Source organism: Catharus ustulatus, chromosome 5 (assembly GCF_009819885.2).
Source record: "Catharus ustulatus isolate bCatUst1 chromosome 5, bCatUst1.pri.v2, whole genome shotgun sequence".
Classification (NCBI taxonomy): Eukaryota; Metazoa; Chordata; class Aves; order Passeriformes; family Turdidae; genus Catharus; species Catharus ustulatus.
Window position 1 is genome coordinate 76188219 of NC_046225.1, and position 18058 is coordinate 76206276.

Genomic DNA, 18058 nt, shown 5'->3' on the forward strand with positions numbered 1-18058 from the left:
TCCTGGATGTTGGGAAGCAGAAGGTGCAGCTGCCTTGTGAGTTCCCAAAAATGCCTCTTTTCCTGGGCTGCACCCTGGTTTAGCTGGGACTGAGCACAGGACAGGGAGGGAGGTGAGCACCAAGAGATGCTGCCCAGGGTTCTTTGGGCACACAAAAAACCAAGTGCTCAGAGCTTGCTTTGCCTGCCAAACCCAATCCTGGAGCTGCCTGAGCATGGGGCAAACCCTGGGATGCCCAAAAAGGCCATGAGAGCTCTCAGGCCGCTCTTGTGCAAGTGCAGGAGTTGATTTTCCCCTGGCAGAGCACTGAAATGACCCAGACTAAACTGCACGAGGCAGCTCGTAAACACCCCCGGCCTCGCCGGCGGCTCCTTCCCGCACAAGAGTCCAAGTTTGACGGAACATTTTCCACCCGGCCGAAAACAAGGATAATAATTATCACCGGTGGAGTTTCTGTGCAATAAAAACCGGCAGGGAAATGAGAGCAAGGTCAGCACAGTGACAATGGATCCTTTGCTGCAGCTGGCAGCAGGGTGAGGATGGGATCCCCGAGGCTCGGCCCCACAGCCCCGTTATCTCCCCAGCACAGGCCTGGGTGGGCTCAGCAGGGCCAGCCCCGAGGGTGGCACCCTCTGTTTGTTTTGCTCTTTTTTAATCTGGGAATCAAAGTTTCCTCCTGAACAAAGTTGTTTCCAGATGTCTGAGCGGGTTGGTAGCTCCCAAAGAGCCAAACCCCCCTGAGCTCCCCATGATCCTTCTCCCACCTGGCTGGACAAGCTCCAGCCCCTGGGATTCTGCTCCAAAAGCCAGGCTGCAGAGCTGGCACCACCCTCGGGACACAGGCTCAGAGCTTCTGTCGTGTTTTCCATGCTCACTTCCATCCTGGGGGGCCAGGGGTGAAGATAAAGAGTTTTAAAAGCTGAATGCCACAAAGGGAAGTGAATTTTCCTTATGCAAGCAAAGCCACAGGAAGGGAGGAAGGGAGACAGCAAATGAGAGAATCCTGGAATGGGGTGGGCTGGAAGGGACCTGGGAGGTCATCCAGTGTCACCCCATCCATGGCAGGGACACTGTCCACTGTCCCCAACGTCCAACCTGGCCTTGGACACTCCAGGGATCCAGGAGCAGCAAATCTGGGAATTCCAGCCCAGGCAGGAATTCCTTGCCCACATCCCAGCCCAATCTCCTCTTTCCCAGTGAAGCCATTCCCTCTGTCCTGTCCCTCCAGCCTTGTCCCCAATTCCAGCTCTCCTGGAGCCCCTGGAAGGTGCTGGAAGGTCTCCCTGAAGCCTTCCCCACCCCCCTGGGGATGTCCCAGCCTGGCAGCCTGGATCCCCCTGGCTGCAGGAGCGGTGTCACAGGGTCACCACAGCTGTGACACGGGGTCTGGCCAGGCTGGACATTGCTCCCGTGGGATTAACAGCCCCTGTCGAGACCTTTGAGACAGCCCAGAGCAAAGACCAAGCCTTGGCAGGGCCTCACAAGGCTCCTGCTCTGCACAGCTCCACTAAATCCTCTCCCCAAGCCCCTGCCCCAGCTCATTCCCCAAACCATGGAGCAGTTCCACATCCCCCGTGTCTCTCCCAAAGCCCTGCAGTCGGTGCTGGTTTCAATTAGGCCCCAAAAATCCTGACCCAGCTCCTCCGGCACCGCCCGGCCTCCCGGCATTTGGCTTAGAAAAGCAAAATAAACCCTGGGGGGAAACTCCCAGCCAGGATCTGCGGGGTTACTCATTCCTGCTCCTGCCCACGCTCCCATCTCGGGGCAGCCGGAGCCTCCAGGGCTGTGGAGCTGCGTTTCTCCACGGGAAAAGTTCTTGCAGCCCCTTTTGCTGCCAATCCCTGCACTGCCCGGGCTGGAGGGCGAGGGAGGCTCCTCTCCAAGCCCGCAGCTTCGGGCAGCCAGCCAAGCACAATTCCCGGGATCCGGGGGGCCAGGGAGCAGGGGGGCTGCTCTGCTCCACCAGCCCAGCCAGGTCTGTGTGCAACAAACCCCCAAAAGTCCTTCCCTGCAGGAATTCCAGCCACATTCCTGCATTTCTGTGCTTGGCAAAGGCTCCAAAACCTTCTGATTGTTTTAAACCCTTCTGGGGAAGGGGGAGGATCAGCAATTCCCCCATGCCCAGGGATTCGGGCTGGAGGCAGCACCCCCAAACTGGGGGTCACAAACCAGTGACAAAGGGGGGGCTGCAAAGCCACCGCAGCCATCAGGGGACAAACCACGAGGTGCAGCTGTGCCAGGAGAGCCCTGCCAGGATGGAGATGGAGCTGGGGCCATCCTGTCAGGGGGTGGATGGATGATGGATGGATGGATGGATGGATGGATGGATGGATGGATGGATGGATGGATGGATGGATGGATGGATGGATGGATGCCCTGGTGCCTTGTCCAGCACGATTCCCTCCCAGGGTGACAGAGGGACCCGAGCCAGCCCCTGCTCCAAACACCTTCCTGGCGCACCCGTGATGTCCCACCCCTCCCAGCATGTCCTTCCTGGAGCATCTCCGGGCCCTGCGATGCCCCGAGTCCCTCGGGGGTCACACATGCCAGCACAGCCTCGGGACACGTCCCCAGGGCACCAGGGAGCCTGTGCCACCCCTCCTGCTGCAGGCACAGCCCAGGGATGGCAGGTGAGCCCCCAGGACCTGCCACACCCTCATCCCTGTGGCACGTCCCCAGGCTGTCCATGCAATTCGTGATGCCCTTCCTCCTCCAGCACCTGGCCTGGGTACCCAGGGACCCCATCCTGAGCCACACAGGGACCCAGTGACACACATGGACCCAGTGACACACAGGGACCCAGGGACAGACATGCCAGGGCACTGGGGGATTCCTTGTGCCCATCCTGGGTACCCAGGGACCCCATCCTGAGCCACACAGTGACCCAGTGACAGCCGTGCCAGAGCATTGGGGTTCCATGTGCCCACCCTGGGGCACACAGTGACCCCCCAGTGACACACAGTGATCCGGTGACAGCCATGCCAGGGCACTGGGGCATTCCTTGTGCCCCACCCTGGGTACCTAGAGACCCTGCAGTGACACACAGTAACCCAATGACAGCCGTGCCAGGGCACTGGGGGATCTACGTGCCCACCCTGGGGCACACAGTGACACACAGTGACACAGAGTGACCCAGTGACAGCCATGCCAGGGCAATGAGAGGTTCCGTGTGCCCACCCTGGGGCACACAGTGACCCAGTGACAGCCACACCAGGGCAATGAGAGGTTCCGTGTGCCCACCCTGGGGCACACAATGACCCAGTGACAGCCATACCAGGGCACTGGGTGTTCCATGTGCCCACCCTGGGCACCCTGGGGCACACAGTGACCCAGTGACAGCCGTGCCAGGGCACTGGGGGTTCCATGTCCCCACCCCGGGGCACACAGTGACACACAGTGACCCCCCAGTGACACACAGTGACCCAGTGACAGCCGTGCCAGGGCACTGGGGGTTCCATGTCCCCACCCCGGGGCACACAGTGACACACAGTGACCCCCCAGTGACACACAGTGACCCAGTGACAGCCATGCCAGGGCACTGGCAGGTTCCATATGCCCACCCTGGGGCCCACAGTGACCCCACTGCCCCTGCAGGGATGCTGTGACAGCACCCTGGGACACAGGAGGATCCCAGAACACCAATCCCATGGCCCAGCCCGGTCCATGTGCCCAGCCCGGGGCACACAGTGACCCCGCTGCCCCTCCAGGGATGCCGTGACAGGATCCCAGAACACCAATCCCATGGCCCAGCCCGGTCCGTGTGCCCATCCCCGGTCCGTGTGCCCAGCCCGGTCCATGTGCCCATCCCCGGTCCGTGTGCCCAGCCCGGTCCGTGCGCCCAGCCCAGTCCGTGTGCCCATCCCCGGTCCGTGTGCCCAGCCCGGTCCGTGTGCCCGGCCCGGTCCGTGTGCCCAGCCCGGTCCGTGTGCCCATCCCCGGTCCGTGTGCCCAGCCCGGTCCGTGTGCCCAGCCCGGTCCATGTGCCCATCCCCGGTCCCCAGCCGCCACCCCCGGTGCCGCAGCCCGGGCCGGGCCGTGCCCCGCACTCACCGCTCGTCGGGCTCGCGGCCGCGCTGCCGGCCGGGCTCCAGCGGCACCAGGGCCTGGCCCAGGAACCGGTCCATGCCCACGAGCGCCCGGTGCATCACGGTGAGCAGCAGCCCGGCGCAGGCCCCGGGCTCGGGGGGCAGCTCGAAGGCGCATTCCTCCCTCCACTCGGGGCTGCCGCCGCTCTTCTCGGCCACCGAGGTGCTGTACTTCTCGCGGCCCAGCTGGATCACGGTGTACGCGTCGCTGCCGCCCGCTTTGCCTTTGCCGGCGCCGCCGCCCTTGCAGCGCAGCCCGCGGGCCCGCACCACCGTCACCTGGACGTGAGTGGGCAGCCAGGCCGGGCAGCCCTCGGAGGGCAGCGCGGCCGCCCGCAGCAGCGCCATGGCCGGGCGGGGCCGGGCCGGGCCGGGCTGCGAGAAGGGGCCGTGCGGGACGGGGCAGGGCCGGGGAGAAGCGGCCGGGCCGGGCCGGGCCCCGCTCCGGAGCCGCCGCTGCCGCAGCGCGAGCGACACCGGCGGGCGGGCCCCGCCCACAGCGCGCTCCGGCTCCGCCCCCACCGGCGTTAGCCCCGCCCCAACCGACCCCACCCTCGCGCTGGGGCACGCCCCCACGCGTAGCCACGCCCCGCGAGCGGCTCTAGCCCCGCCCCACTGCTGCCCCACCCCGTCTTGACTCCGCCCCCCAGAGGGGGAGGCGGGGCTCGGGGAGCGCAGGGGGCGGGGCCGGGGCGGGGCCGGGGTGACGCCCAGACCCGGTGCGGTCACTCCCGTACGGTCACTCTCGGTGTGGTCACCCCCATGTGGTCACCCCCGTGCAGTCACACCCATGCGGTCACTCTCGGTATGATCACCCCCCTGTGGTCACCCCCGTACGGTCACTCTCGGTGTGGTCACCCCCATGTGGTCACCCCCGTGCAGTCACACCCATGCGGTCACTCTCGGTATGATCACCCCCCTGTGGTCACCCCCGTACGGTCACTCTCGGTGTGGTCACCCCCATGTGGTCACCCCCGTGCAGTCACACCCATGCGGTCACTCTCGGTATGATCACCCCCCTGTGGTCACCCCCGTACGGTCACTCTCGGTGTGGTCACCCCCATGTGGTCACCCCCGTGCAGTCACACCCATGCGGTCACTCTCGGTGTGGTCACTCCCCTGTGGTCACCCCCGTGCGGTCACTCCCGGTGCGGTCACTCTCGGTACGATCACCCCCCTGTGGTCACCCCCGTGTGGTCACTCTCGGTGTGGTCACCCCCGTGCGGTCACACCCACGACACGCGCATCCCCACGGCCCGGGACACTGCCGGCCCCGCATCCCCGGCGTGACTCTGCCGGTGTGTCCCCAGACCCGCCACGGGTGTGGTGTGCACGTGAGTGCCAGCATGGGTGTGTCCGCGCCCAGGTGTGTCCCTGCACAGGTATGTCCATGCCCAGGTGTGTCCCCATACAGATGTGTCCATGCCCAGGTATGTCCCTACACAGGTGTGTCCCCGCACGGGTGTGTCCCCGCACAGGTGTGTCCATGCCCAGGTGTGTCCCCGCACAGGTGTGTCCGTGCCCAGGTGTGTCCCCATACAGATGCGTCCATGCCCAGGTATGTCCCTACACAGGTGTGTCCCCGCACAGGTGAGTCCATTCCCAGGTTTTTCCATGTCCAGGTGTGTCCATTCCCAGCTGCGTCCATTCCCAGGTTTTTCCATGCCCAGCTCTTCCCATGCCCAGCTATGTCCGTGTCCATATCCAGCTGTTCCCATGCCCACCCGTGCCCTGCGCCCCGCACACCCGTGTGCCCCCAGGGCCGTTCTCCCGTGCCCACGGGAGCGCATTCCCGGTGTCCCCGCGCATTCCCGGTGTCCCCGCGGATCCTCCCCGGTGGCACCGAGCCGTGCCCGCGTCCCCTCCCTGCGGAGGTTCCCAGGTGAGGGAAGGGGCCCCAGTGCCAATTAACCCCCGTAATTAACCCCGCGCCGCTCCGTGCCCGTTCCGTGCCCGGGGCAAGGTCGCGGTGCCGTTATCGCGACCGATCCCGCCGCGATAAGGGGCGGCCGGGCCGCGGGCTCGGTGCGGGCCCTGCGCTATCGCTGCCATCTCCGCTGGCCCCGGTGCGCCCGTTCCGCTCCAGTGCGGGGACACCGCCGAGCCAGCCCCGAGCCCCTCCGGCACCGACATTCCACAAAAAATTCCCGTGTCCCTTCTGCTTTTGGGGACACCGCCGAGCCAGCCCTGAGCCCCTCCGGCACCGACATTCCACAATTCCTGTGTCCCTCTCCTGCTTTTGGGGACAGCGCCGAGCCAGCCCCGAGCCCCTCCGGCACTGACATTCCACAATTCCCGTGTCCCTTCTGCTTTTGGGGACACTGAGTGGGCCCCAGGGTTCCTTCTCCTGCTTTTGGGGACACTGAGCGGGCCCTGAGCCCCTTCTGGCACCAACATTCCATGAGTCCCATGTCCCTCTCCTGCTTTTGGGGACACTGAGCGGGGTCCAGGGTCCCTTCCAGCACCGACATTCCAGAATTCCCGTGTCCCTTCTGGTTTTGGGGACACTGAGCAGACCCAGGGTCCATTCCAGCACTGACATTCCACAATTCCCGTGTCCCTCTCCTTGCTTTTGGGGACACCAAGCGGGCTCTGAGGTCCAGCCCCCATCATTCCACGATTTCTGTGTCCCTTCCCTTGTTTTTGGGGACACTGAGCCAGCCCTGAAGTCCCTTCCAGCACAGACATTCCATGGCTCCTTAGTCCCTTTCCTTCCTTTTGGGGACACTGAGCAGGCTCTGTGACCCTTCCTGCCCCTCTATTCCATGATTCCCATGTCCCTTCCCTTGTTTTTGGGGACACTGAGCAGCTCTGAGGTCTCTTTCCAGCCCCACCATTCCATAATCCCCATGTCCTTCCTCTGCTTTTGGGGACACTGAGTGGGCTCTGAGGTCCAGCCCCCATCATTCCATAATTCCCCTTGTTTTGGGGACACCACAAGACCTCTGAGGTCCCTTCCTGCCCCAAAATTCCATAATTCCCATGTCCCTCTCCTTATTTTTGGGGCTCCTGCTTGCCCCAAACTGCAGGAAGAGCCCCATTTCACCCCAAAAAGCTCCCAAGCACGAGCTGCAGCAAATCCTGCATTTTCAGTCGGGGTGTGCTGCCCCAGCCCTATTCAAATACCCCATTAAAATATGCTTCATACAAGAATAAAAATCCTACCCCAGGAATTTCTTATCGCCCCTGAGATGAGCTAAAATCCAATTATCCCTCCAGTCCAGGGCCTGCTCCCGCTGCCCCTTATCCCTACTCAGCATCTGCTTTTGATTTTCCCTTCTTTTGATTGTTTTTCCCTGTTTTTTATGCTCTGATTATCTCTGCTCCCGCCACATCTCCTCCTCTCCCATCTTTTACCTCCATAATTGGGATTTTTTTCCATCTCCCTTCACCTCCCCTGCCCTGCTCCTGTTTATGTCTCTCATATTTATTCACCTCTTTGATTTCACGCTCACCTCTGCATTCGATGCATAAGGAGGGTTTTTAATTACCCCTGAAATCAATTACTGTATTTTTTATTCCACTCTGGAATCAAAGGGAACACAGGGATCCTTTGCAGCAAGCCTGAGCTGAGTGAAATTTTCCTTTAATTCTTGCTCCAACTTTAATTTTTTTTGCTTTAAATTTTCCTTCAACTTCAATTTTTGTTTTAACATCAATTTTTACTTTGGCTTTACTTTCAGCTATAATTTTTTTTCCCCTTCAATTTTAATTTAATTTTTTCCCTAATTTTCTTTTCCTTAATTTCTCCCTCAACTTTAACTCTTTCTTCAATTTTTGATCAGTTAATTTTTTTTCCTTAAGTTTCTCCCTCAACTTTAACCTTTCCTTCCATTTTTGATTAATTAAATTTTTATTCCTCCTCCTGCTCCACGGAATCTCCCTCCCCTAAAATGCTGCAGTGGCATCCTGGATGTGGACTCCCAACAAACCCAGCTCCCCTCCTGGCAGGAAGCTGGAAAACAACACAAATAAAGTGACTTTTTGTCTCTTTTTCCGTATTTTGTCCAAAATCCCGCTCTCCATCCCAGCGGGAGCAGAGCTCTCAGCCCAGGAGCTTCCCAGCCTGGAGCTGCCCCCAACGGGGATGGGAGAAATCCCAGGGCTGGATCCCATTCCCAGGGTTCACTGGATCCCATTCCCAGGGCTGGATCCCATTCCCAGGGCTGGATCCCATTCCCAGGGCTGGATCCCATTCCCAGGGCTCACTGGATCCCATTCCCAGAGCTGGATCCCATTCCCAGGGCTCACTGGATCCCATTCCCAGAGCTGGATCCCATTCCCAGAGCTGGATCCCATTCCCAAGTTTGGATCCCATTCCCAGAGCTGGATCCCATTCCCAGGGCTGGGATCCCATTCCCAGGGCTGGATCCCATTCCCAGAGCTGGATCCCATTCCCAGGGCTGGATCCCATTCCCAGGCTGGATCCCATTCCCAGAGCTGGATCCCATTCCCAGAGCTCACTGGATCCCATTCCCAGAGCTGGATCCCATTCCCAAGTTTGGATCCCATTCCCAGAGCTGGATCCCATTCCCAGGGCTGGGATCCCATTCCCAGGGCTGGATCCCATTCCCAGGCTGGATCCCATTCCCAGGGCTGGATCCCATTCCCAGGGCTGGATCCCATTCCCAGGGTTGGGATCCCATTCCCAGAGCTGGATCCCATTCCTAGGGCTGGATCCCATTCCCAGGGCTCACTGGATCCCATTCCAGTGCTGGATCCCATCCCAGTGCTGGATCCCATTCCAGTGCTGGATCCCATTCTCAGAGCTGGATCCCATTCCCAGGGCTGGATCCCATTCCCAGAACTGGATCCCATTCCCAAGTTTGGATCCCATTCCCAGGGCTGGATCCCATTCCCAGAGCTGGATCCCATTCCCAGGGCTCACTGGATCCCATTCCCAGAGCTGGATCCCATTCCCAGGGCTCACTGGATCCCATTCCCAGGGCTGGGATCCCATTCCCAGAGCTGGATCCCATTCCCAGGCTGGATCCCATTCCCAGAGCTCACTGGATCCCATTCCCAGAGCTGGATCCCATTCCCAGGGCTGGATCCCATTCCCAGAGCTGGATCCCATTCCCAGAGCTCACTGGATCCCATTCCCAGGGCTGGATCCCATTCCCAGAGTTGGGATCCCATTCCCAGAGCTGGATCCCATTCCCAGGGCTGGATCCCATTCCAGGGCTGGATCCCATTCCCAGTTTGGATCCCATTCCCAGAGCTCACTGGATTTTGGGTCAGTTTTGTGCTGGAGCCCAGAGCTGGGAATGCAGCACCTCAAGGTGTGAGAGGCTGGAAATGACCCCAAACCCCCCAGCCCTGGGCTGATCCCAAGGAAAGGTGGGAATTGTGTCCCTGTGCCCCCTGCTCAGGTCAGACCCCACCTGCAGAGCTGCCCCAGCCCTGCATCCCAAATCCAGGAGCACGTGGAGCTGCTGCAGAGAGCCCAGAGGAGCTCATGGAAATGCTGCCAGGATTGTGGAGCCCCTCTGCTCTGGGAATGTTCCCCTGGAGAAGGGAAAATGCCAGGGAATGCTCAGAGTCCCTGCAGGGGCTCCAGGAGAGCTGGAGAGGGACTGGGGACAAGGGCTGGAGGGACAGGACACAGGGAATGGCTTCACTGGGAAAGGGGAGATTGGGCTGGGATCTGGGCAAGGAATTCCTGCCTGGGAGGGTGGGGAGGGGCTGGGCTGGAATTCCCAGAGAATTCCCTGGATCCCTGGAGTGTCCAAGGCCAGGTTGGACATGGGGACAGTGGGAATTGTCCCTGAACATGGAACTAGATGGGATTTACGATCCCTCCCAACTCAAACCATCCCACAGATCCACGAATCCCTTCCCCAAGGATCAAACATCCCCAAAACAACCGAAACCGAACCAGCCCGGACACCCAGACCCGGAGAGCGGCACCCACGGCTCCCCCAGCCCCAATTCCCGGGAATCCAAACTGGAATCCGATCCAGCCCTGGGGAAGGGGCTGTGCCCGCAGGTTCCCGAACCCCGCAGGTTCCCGATCCCAGAGCGGGGATGCCCGGGAGTGCAGGAGGGACAGGAGGGGACCGGGGCTGTGGGGGAAGGGACCTGAGCCGAGACAAATAAAGAGTTCAAATGGGAAACGATTAAAACTAAACTAAAGTCAAATAAATGGAAAGCGGGGGAGATAAGGCGCGGGCGCCCTCGCTGCCTATTTAACATTCATTGGATTGAATAATCAGGCCTCATTATCTCAAATTGCTGCATATTTGCCCTCAAAATGCTAATTTGAAAGTTGGCTGCGAGCGCCGTCTGCCTATTTTGACTAAAATATGATTTTGCTTTATTGCGCGGCGCTCGTAGCTCCGGGGGCATTTCCCCTGCGCCAACCGAACGGGGAATGGGCAAAAAAAATAAAAAAAGGAAGGAAAAAATCACCCAACATTTATCAAAAGCCGGCCGGGGAGGAGAGCGGGGCCCTGCTTTGCGTAGAAATGGCATTTTTAGTCCTCGCAGTGAAATTAAAGCGTTATCAGGCGCTTTTCGGGATGGACACTTTATCGCTCATCTCGGCAAGGGAAATGGGAGAAATAATTTGCTTTTATTCTGATTGTTTGGTGCGGCGGGGAGGGCTGTAGGGTCCTCCCTCCGCTGTCCCCTGTCCCCTGTCCTTGTTCCCGTGTCCCCTGTCCCTTCTCCTTGTCCCCTGTCCCCTTCCCCCGCCCTCCCAGGGGACGCTCGGGGCTTTGCCCCGCGGGTCGCACACGGGAAATTGGCTCCATTTGATCCCCGGCCGGGATTCCGAGCATCAATCTCCGGCTGTTATTACCCTCCCAGAAGTCAATCAATGGATGATGAGGTGGCACAGCGGCAGAGCGGCCCCCCCGGCTCGGGGCAGGGCTCAGCTCAATCCCGGTGAGCGATGCCGGGGTTCGCTCCCGGCCCCCCCTGAGCTGGCGTTTGTCATGCACGGCCCCCCCGAGCTGTTTGCACAGCAAAGCGCAATTGTGTGCGGGATTAAGGGGGCTCCGGGGGAGGCCACGGGGCCGTGTTGACAGAGCGGGGTGGAAATCCGGCTCCATCAATTCCGCGGGCGCCTCTGGATTTGGCAATGACACCGCGGGTGACTTTGGGGCAGATGGAGGGAGCCGACCCCCCCACACCTGGGGGCAGATGGTGAGGGAGGGACCCAGCGGGGCTGCTGGCCCTGGGGACACTGCACCAGGGATGCACAGAGTTCGGTCCTGCTGTCCCAAACCAGCAGGGAAGGACAAATCTCCCCACGGTCCCCATGGGGTGGTGGGGACACGTCCCACACGGACACCCAAAGGCTCAGCCAGAGCTCGTGTGGCTCGATGGCACCGAAGTACAGAGAGGGGACAGCTCAGAACCCCCTTTATCCATCGGGATAAACCTCTGTGATAAACATCCAGGGAAAACCTGCTGGCCCTGGGGTGTCCATCCTGCTGTGTCCCATTCCAGTGTCCCATCCCACTGTCCCATCCTGCTGTGTCCCATCCCACTGTCCCATCCCCGTGTGTCCCATCCCACTGTCCCATCCTGCTGTGTCCCACCCTCGTGTGTCCCATCCTGCTGTGTCCCACCCTCGTGTGTCCCATCCTGCTGTGTCCCATCCCCATGTGTCCCAGCCTGGTGTGTCCTCTCCCACTGTCCCCATGCTGTTGTCACACACCAGAGTACCCCCATCCCAACTGTCCTATCCCCCTGTCCCCATCCCCCTGTCCCTTTGCCCCCATCCCTCTGTCCCCATCCCTGTGTCCCCCTGTCCCCATCCCTCTGTCCCTCTGTCCCCATCCCTCTGTCCCCGTCCCTCTGTCCCTCTGTCCCCATCCCTCTGTCTCCTCTGTCCCCATCCCTCTGTCCCATCGCCCTGTCCCTGTCCCTCTATCCCATCCCTCTGTCCCATTCTACTGTCCCCATCCCCCTGTCCCATCTCTCTGTCCCCGTCCCTCTGTCCCTGTGTCCCTCTGTCCCCTCCGCCACCGGCCCCCAGCGCGGTCTGGGATCGCCCTCTGGCGGTCACTGCGGGAACAGCTCCGGGGACCGCACTGGGACCGCACTGGGATCCCACTGGGACCGCACTGGGACCTCACTGGGACCGCACTGGGACCGCACTGGGATCCCACTGGGACCGCACTGGGACCGCACTGGGACCTCAATGGGACCTCAATGGGACCGCACTGGGACTGCACTGGGACCTCAATGGGACCGCACTGGGACCTCAATGGGACCCCACTGGGACCCTGCCCCGTGGCTCCTCCCAGCTGGGATCCTCTGGGATCCACTGCCAGGGCTGCTCTTAACTGGGATCCATAACTGGGATTGTCACTAACTGGGGTCTCTGCTAACTGGGACTGTCACTAACTGGGATTGTCATTAACTGGAATTCTCACTAACTGGGATTCTCACTAACTGGGATGTTCCCCAACTGGGATCCCTGCAGACTGGGATTGTCACTAACTGGGATGTTCCCCAACTGGGATCCCTGCAGACTGGGATTGTCACTAACTGGGATGTTCCCCAACTGGGATCCCTGCTGACTGGGATTGTCACTAACTGAGATCCCTGCTAACTGGAATTCTCACTAACTGGGATTGTCACTAACTGGGATGTTCCCCAGCTGGGATCCCTGCAGACTGGGATTGTCACTAACTGGGATTGTCACTAACTGGGATTGTCACTAACTGGGATCCCTGCTGGGATTGTCAATAACTGGGATTGTCACTAACTGGGATTGTCAATAACTGGGATTGTCAATAACTGGGATTGTCAATAACTGGGATTGTCACTAACTGGAATCCCTGCTGACTGGGACTCTCAATAACTGGGATTGTCACTAACTGGGATGTTCCCCAGCTGGGATCCCTGCAGACTGGGATTGTCACTAACTGGGATTGTCACTAACTGGGATCCCTGCTGGGATTGTCAATAACTGGGATTCTCATTAACTGGGATTGTCACTAACTGGGATTGTCACTAACTGGGATCTCTGCTAACTGGGATTGTCACTAACTGGGATTGTCACTAACTGGGATCCCTGGATCCCTGTGGATCAGAGATGCTCAGCCCTTCAGATGCCTTCAGATGCATCACACCCAGATGCTCCAAAAAGTGATTTTTATTTTTATTTTTTTCTGGGTGTGGCTCCTTTGACACCACCATCACCCAAAGGAGTTTGGGTACAGAGCAGGAGCAAAGCCCAGGAGAAAGAACCCCAGTTCCAAAACAGAACAGAGAAAAGGAAGATTGTGGTGAAAAGAATAAAATCATAATTTTCCCTTCAGGTGCACAGAAAAAGCTTTGAAAATTACTTTCCCCTGTTGTCTCAACTCCTGAGGGATCCATCCCAGCCCTGGGAAACCCATCCCATTCCAAACCCAGCTCTGGGGGACCCATCTCATTCCTGGGGTGACCAAACCCAGCCCTGGGGGGACCCATCCCATTCCTGGGGTGACCAAACTCAACTCTGGGAAACCCATCCCATTCCAAACCCAGCTCTGGGGGGATCCATCCCATTCCTGGGGTGACCAAACCCATCCCATTCCTGGGGTGACCAAATCAGCTCTGGGGAACCTGTCCCAGTCCCGAGGATCCCCTTCCCAGCACCAGCCCTGCTGCAGGACACCCCCAGTTTGGGATTTGGGGCACATTCTATCCCCCATCCCTTCCCAGCACCCAGCCCTGCTGCAGGACACCCCCAGTCTGGGATTTGGGGCACATTCTATCCCCCATCACTCAGCTATTCACAGAAATTCCTCTGGTGGAGCTCCCAGCTTCCAAAAGCTGCTGTGCAAGGAGGTTCTCAGGTCAGGAAAATCTGCCAGGGTTTAAAATATTTTAATTTTTTTATTTTTCCTGCATTTTCACCCTCAAGCAGCCGGGGTGACCTGTGCACGTCCAAGCCCTCCTCGGGAGAAGCTCCCGGAGCTGGGTCAGCTCTGTGGAGAGGAGAAGTGGAGCTGCATATCTCAGGGTGCTTAAGGGAGAGCTTTGCTCTGCATCCCAAATGCGGGTGGCAGACCTTTCATAACTGGAAAACACGGAGGATTTTCATGGCACGCCGATAAAACCACCCCACAGAGGACGAGGGTCAGGCTGGATCCTGCTCGGCCACTTGATGGCAGTGGGGATCCAAACCCTTCCCGTTTTTTCCAGTAATTTCGGCTGAGCCGGTAGAAAATCTCCTTTCCCAGAGACTGGGGGTGTCCCTGGCCCCACATTTCGGGGCTGGCTGTGAAGGATTTTGGGGGTGAAAGTCTCCCAGAGCTGGGATGGACACACGGACAGGGGACAGAGGGATGCTCCAGGACAGGGATGGACACAAAGGGGGGGTCCTGGGGTCACCCTGAGCTTGTCCAGGGGTCCTGGAGCCTCCCCCCTCCACAATCCACACCTGCCCAGACGGCCTGGCCCGGGACTAACGAGCAGCTTTGTCATTAATTAGCTCAGGAGCCGGAGCCTTGGCAATTAATCCCCAAAATGAGGCACGAGGTGCCAGGACTCACATCCCCCCTCCTGCTGGAAGGAGACCCTGGCTCTGTGGGCAGTGACCCCAGCTCCAGCTCTGCCTGCCCCTCACCTGCACAGCAGCACCTGCCCGAGCTCTGACACCTCCCCTCCGTCCCCAGGACAGGATCCTGAGAGCTGGGACAGAGCCCAGGGAACCAAACCCTGCTGGGCACCTCCAAACAGCTCCAGTGTGGCACAAATCAAAGGGAACCAAACCCTGCTGGGCACCTCCAAACAGCTCCAGTGTGGCACAAATCACTGGGGATCCCAACCCATGGATCCCAAATGGGGACACCAGAGCCCCATTCCAGCTCCAGACCATGTGTGTTGATCCCAAACACCAAATGGGGACACCAGAGCCCCATTGCAGCTCCAGACCACATGACGCTGATCCCAATCCCCAAATGGAGACACCAGAACCCTATTCCAGCTCCAGATCATGTGAACCCAGCCCCATGGATCCCAAATATCAAATGAGGACACCAGAGCCCCATTTCAGCTCCAGACCATGTGAACCCAATGCCCACAAATCCCAAATGGGGACACCAGAACCCCCATTTCAGCTCCAGACCACATGAACCCAATGCCCACAAATCCCAAATGGGGACACCAGAGCCCCATTTCAGCTCCAGACCACATGAACCCGGCCCCATGGATCCCAAATATCAAATGGGGACACCAGAACTGCATTTCAGCTCCAGACCATGTTAACCCAACCCCAGGGATCCCAAATGGGGACACCAGAGCCCCATTGCAGCTCCAGACCATGTGAACCCAATGCCCACAAATCCCAAATATCAAATGGGGACACCAGTGCCCCATTTCAGCTCCAGACCACATGAACCCAACCCATGGATCCCAAAGACCAAATGGGGACACCAGAATCCCATTCCAGCTCCAGACCATGTGTGTTGATCCCAAATACCAAATGGGGACACCAGAACCCCATTCCAGCTCCAGACCGTGTTAACCCATCCCCATGGATCCCAAATGGGGACACCAGAACTCCCATTTCAGCTCCAGACCACGTGCGTTGATCCCAAACACCACATGGGGACACCAGAGCCCCATTTCAGCTCCAGACCACCTGAACCCAACCCCCTGGATCCCAAATGGGGACACCAGAGCCCCATTTCAGCTCCAGACCACCTGAACCCAACCCCCTGGATCCCAAATGGGGACACCAGAACCCCATTGCAGCTCCAGACCACCTGAACCCAACCCCATGAATCCTAAATGGGGACACCAGAACCCCATTTCAGCTCCAGACCATGTGAACCCAATGCCCACAAATCCCAAATGGGGATACCAGAACCCCCATTTCAGCTCCAGACCACATGAACCCAGCCCCATGGATCCCAAATATCAAATGGGGACACCAGAACTGCATTTCAGCTCCAGATCATGTTAACCCAACCCCAGGGATACCAAATGGAGACACCAGAACCCCATTGCAGCTCCAGACCATGTGAACCCAATGCCCACAAATCCCAAATGGGGACACCAGAGCCCCATTTCAGCTCCAGATCATGTGAACCCAGCCCCACGGATCCCAAATACCAAATGAGGACACCAGAACTCCATTTCAGCTCCAGATCATGTGAACTCAATCCCATGGATCCCAAATGGGGACACCAGAACCCCATTTCAGCTCCAGACCATGTGTGTTGATCCCAAATCCCAAATGGGGACACCAGAACCCCATTCCAGCTCCAGACCACCTGAACCGAACCCCATGGATCCCAAACACCAAATGGGGACACCAGAACCCTGATTCAGCTCCAGATCACATGAACCCAACCCCCATAAATCCCAAACACCACATGGAGACACCAGAGCCCCATTTCAGCTCCAGACCATGTGAACCCAACCCCCTGGATCCCAAAGCCCCTCTGGGTCCCAGGATCCCGATTTTGGCCCCGTCCCACCCGGATCCCAACCCCACAGGTGCCACCAGCCCCCTCCCAGCTCAGGGATGTGAGCACCCCCATCCCGGACCACCCAGCCGTGGGAGGGCTCCGGGGTGTTTGCTGAGCTCCATCAAACACAGGAGGGGAAAAAGGGAATAAAAAAGGGAAAGCACCTCCTATCCAAACACAGCCGAGCCCAGCGAGGGCCTCCTGCCTTTTTATCTTCCCATTAGGACTCGGTAACACCAAATCTGCCACCTTTTCATCCCTGCCCTCTGCCCAGGGCCGCAGGGGGGTTGGGAGGGGTCCCTGTGCTGCCCCGGGGATGTGGCACTGCCCGGGCACGGTGCCCATCATGGGATTTTATTTTTGGTTTTTTTGGGGGTTTTTTTGGTGTGCAGACCCCCTGGTGTGGATCTGGGGGCACCACGAGGTGCTCCAGAGCAGAGCAGGGGATGCTCCGGGAAGATTTCCTCGGCTCCGGGAGGATTGTCCCAGCCCCGGGAGGATTGTCCCAGCTCCGGGAGGATTGTCACAGCTCCGGGAGGATTGTCCCAGCCCCGGGAGGATTGTCCCCAGCCCCGGGAGGATTGTCCCCGGGCTCCGGGAGGATTGTCCCCGGGCTCCGGGAGGATTGTCACAGCTCCGGGAGGATTGTCCCCCGGCTCCGGGAGGATTGTCCCGGCTCCGGGAGGATTGTCCCAGCCCCGGCAGGATTGTCCCGGCCCCGGGAGGATTGTCCCAGCTCCGGCGGGAGGATTGTCCCAGCTCTGGGAGGATTGTCCCAGCTCCGGGAGGATTGTCCCGGCCCCGGGAGGATTGTCCCAGCTCCGGCGGGAGGATTGTCCCAGCCCCGGCAGGATTGTCCCAGCCCCGGGAGGATTGTCCCAGCTCCGGCGGGAGGATTGTCCCAGCTCTGGGAGGATTGTCCCAGCTCCGGGAGGATTGTCCCAGCTCCGGGAGGATTGTCCCAGCCCCGGCAGGATTGTCCCGGTTCCGGGAGGATTGTCCCGGCTCCCAGCCCGGGTCTGTCCCGGGCAGAGACGAAGGTGGGGTTGCTGTGGTGCAGATGTGGCCCCAGCCCCGCTCCCCGTTTCCTCCCCAGTACAGCCCCGAGCCCCGGGGGAGGCTCTGGCCCTCTGGCCGGCCGAGGTGTGACTTTTCCCAGCTCATTAGGAAGAACCGCGGGTTTTTAAGGCTCTCAGCCCCTAATGACCATCTGAATCCCATCAGCCGAGCTGGGGGTGCGGGCAGAGCCCCCCGGCCCCGCCGCTGTCACCAGGGCACCCCTGGGGCTGTCCCCAGCTCTGGGCACAGAGCTCACAGCGCCCAAGGGGACCCCGAGTCCCTGCCCGGGGATTTGGTGGCCTCGGGGTGACACTGGGCTCCTGTGTGTCCGGATCCTCCTGCAGGAGCAATTCAGGGCCGATGTCACGCTGGGGGAGGACACGGGGGGGTCTCTGCCCCACGGACGGGGACATCCCAATGGGGACAGGGGGACACGGGGACACCCAGCCAGGGACAGGGGGACATGGGGGGTACCCCACTGAAGGCAGAGGG

At 59.7% G+C, this 18058-nt stretch overlaps 1 protein-coding gene across 3 annotated transcripts in view; it reads right to left on the reverse strand.

The window, feature by feature from the left end:
* Window positions 1-4433, reverse strand: part of RAB11FIP5 (RAB11 family interacting protein 5) — a 38714-nt gene extending 34281 nt beyond the window's left edge. For all 3 annotated transcript variants that reach the window (XM_033059987.2, XM_033059986.2, XM_033059985.2), the window contains exon 1: window positions 4051-4433. In XM_033059987.2, the coding sequence (XP_032915878.1) occupies window positions 4051-4433 (383 nt within the window). The remainder of the gene's footprint in view (window positions 1-4050) is intronic.
* Window positions 4434-18058: the final 13625 nt, after the last annotated feature.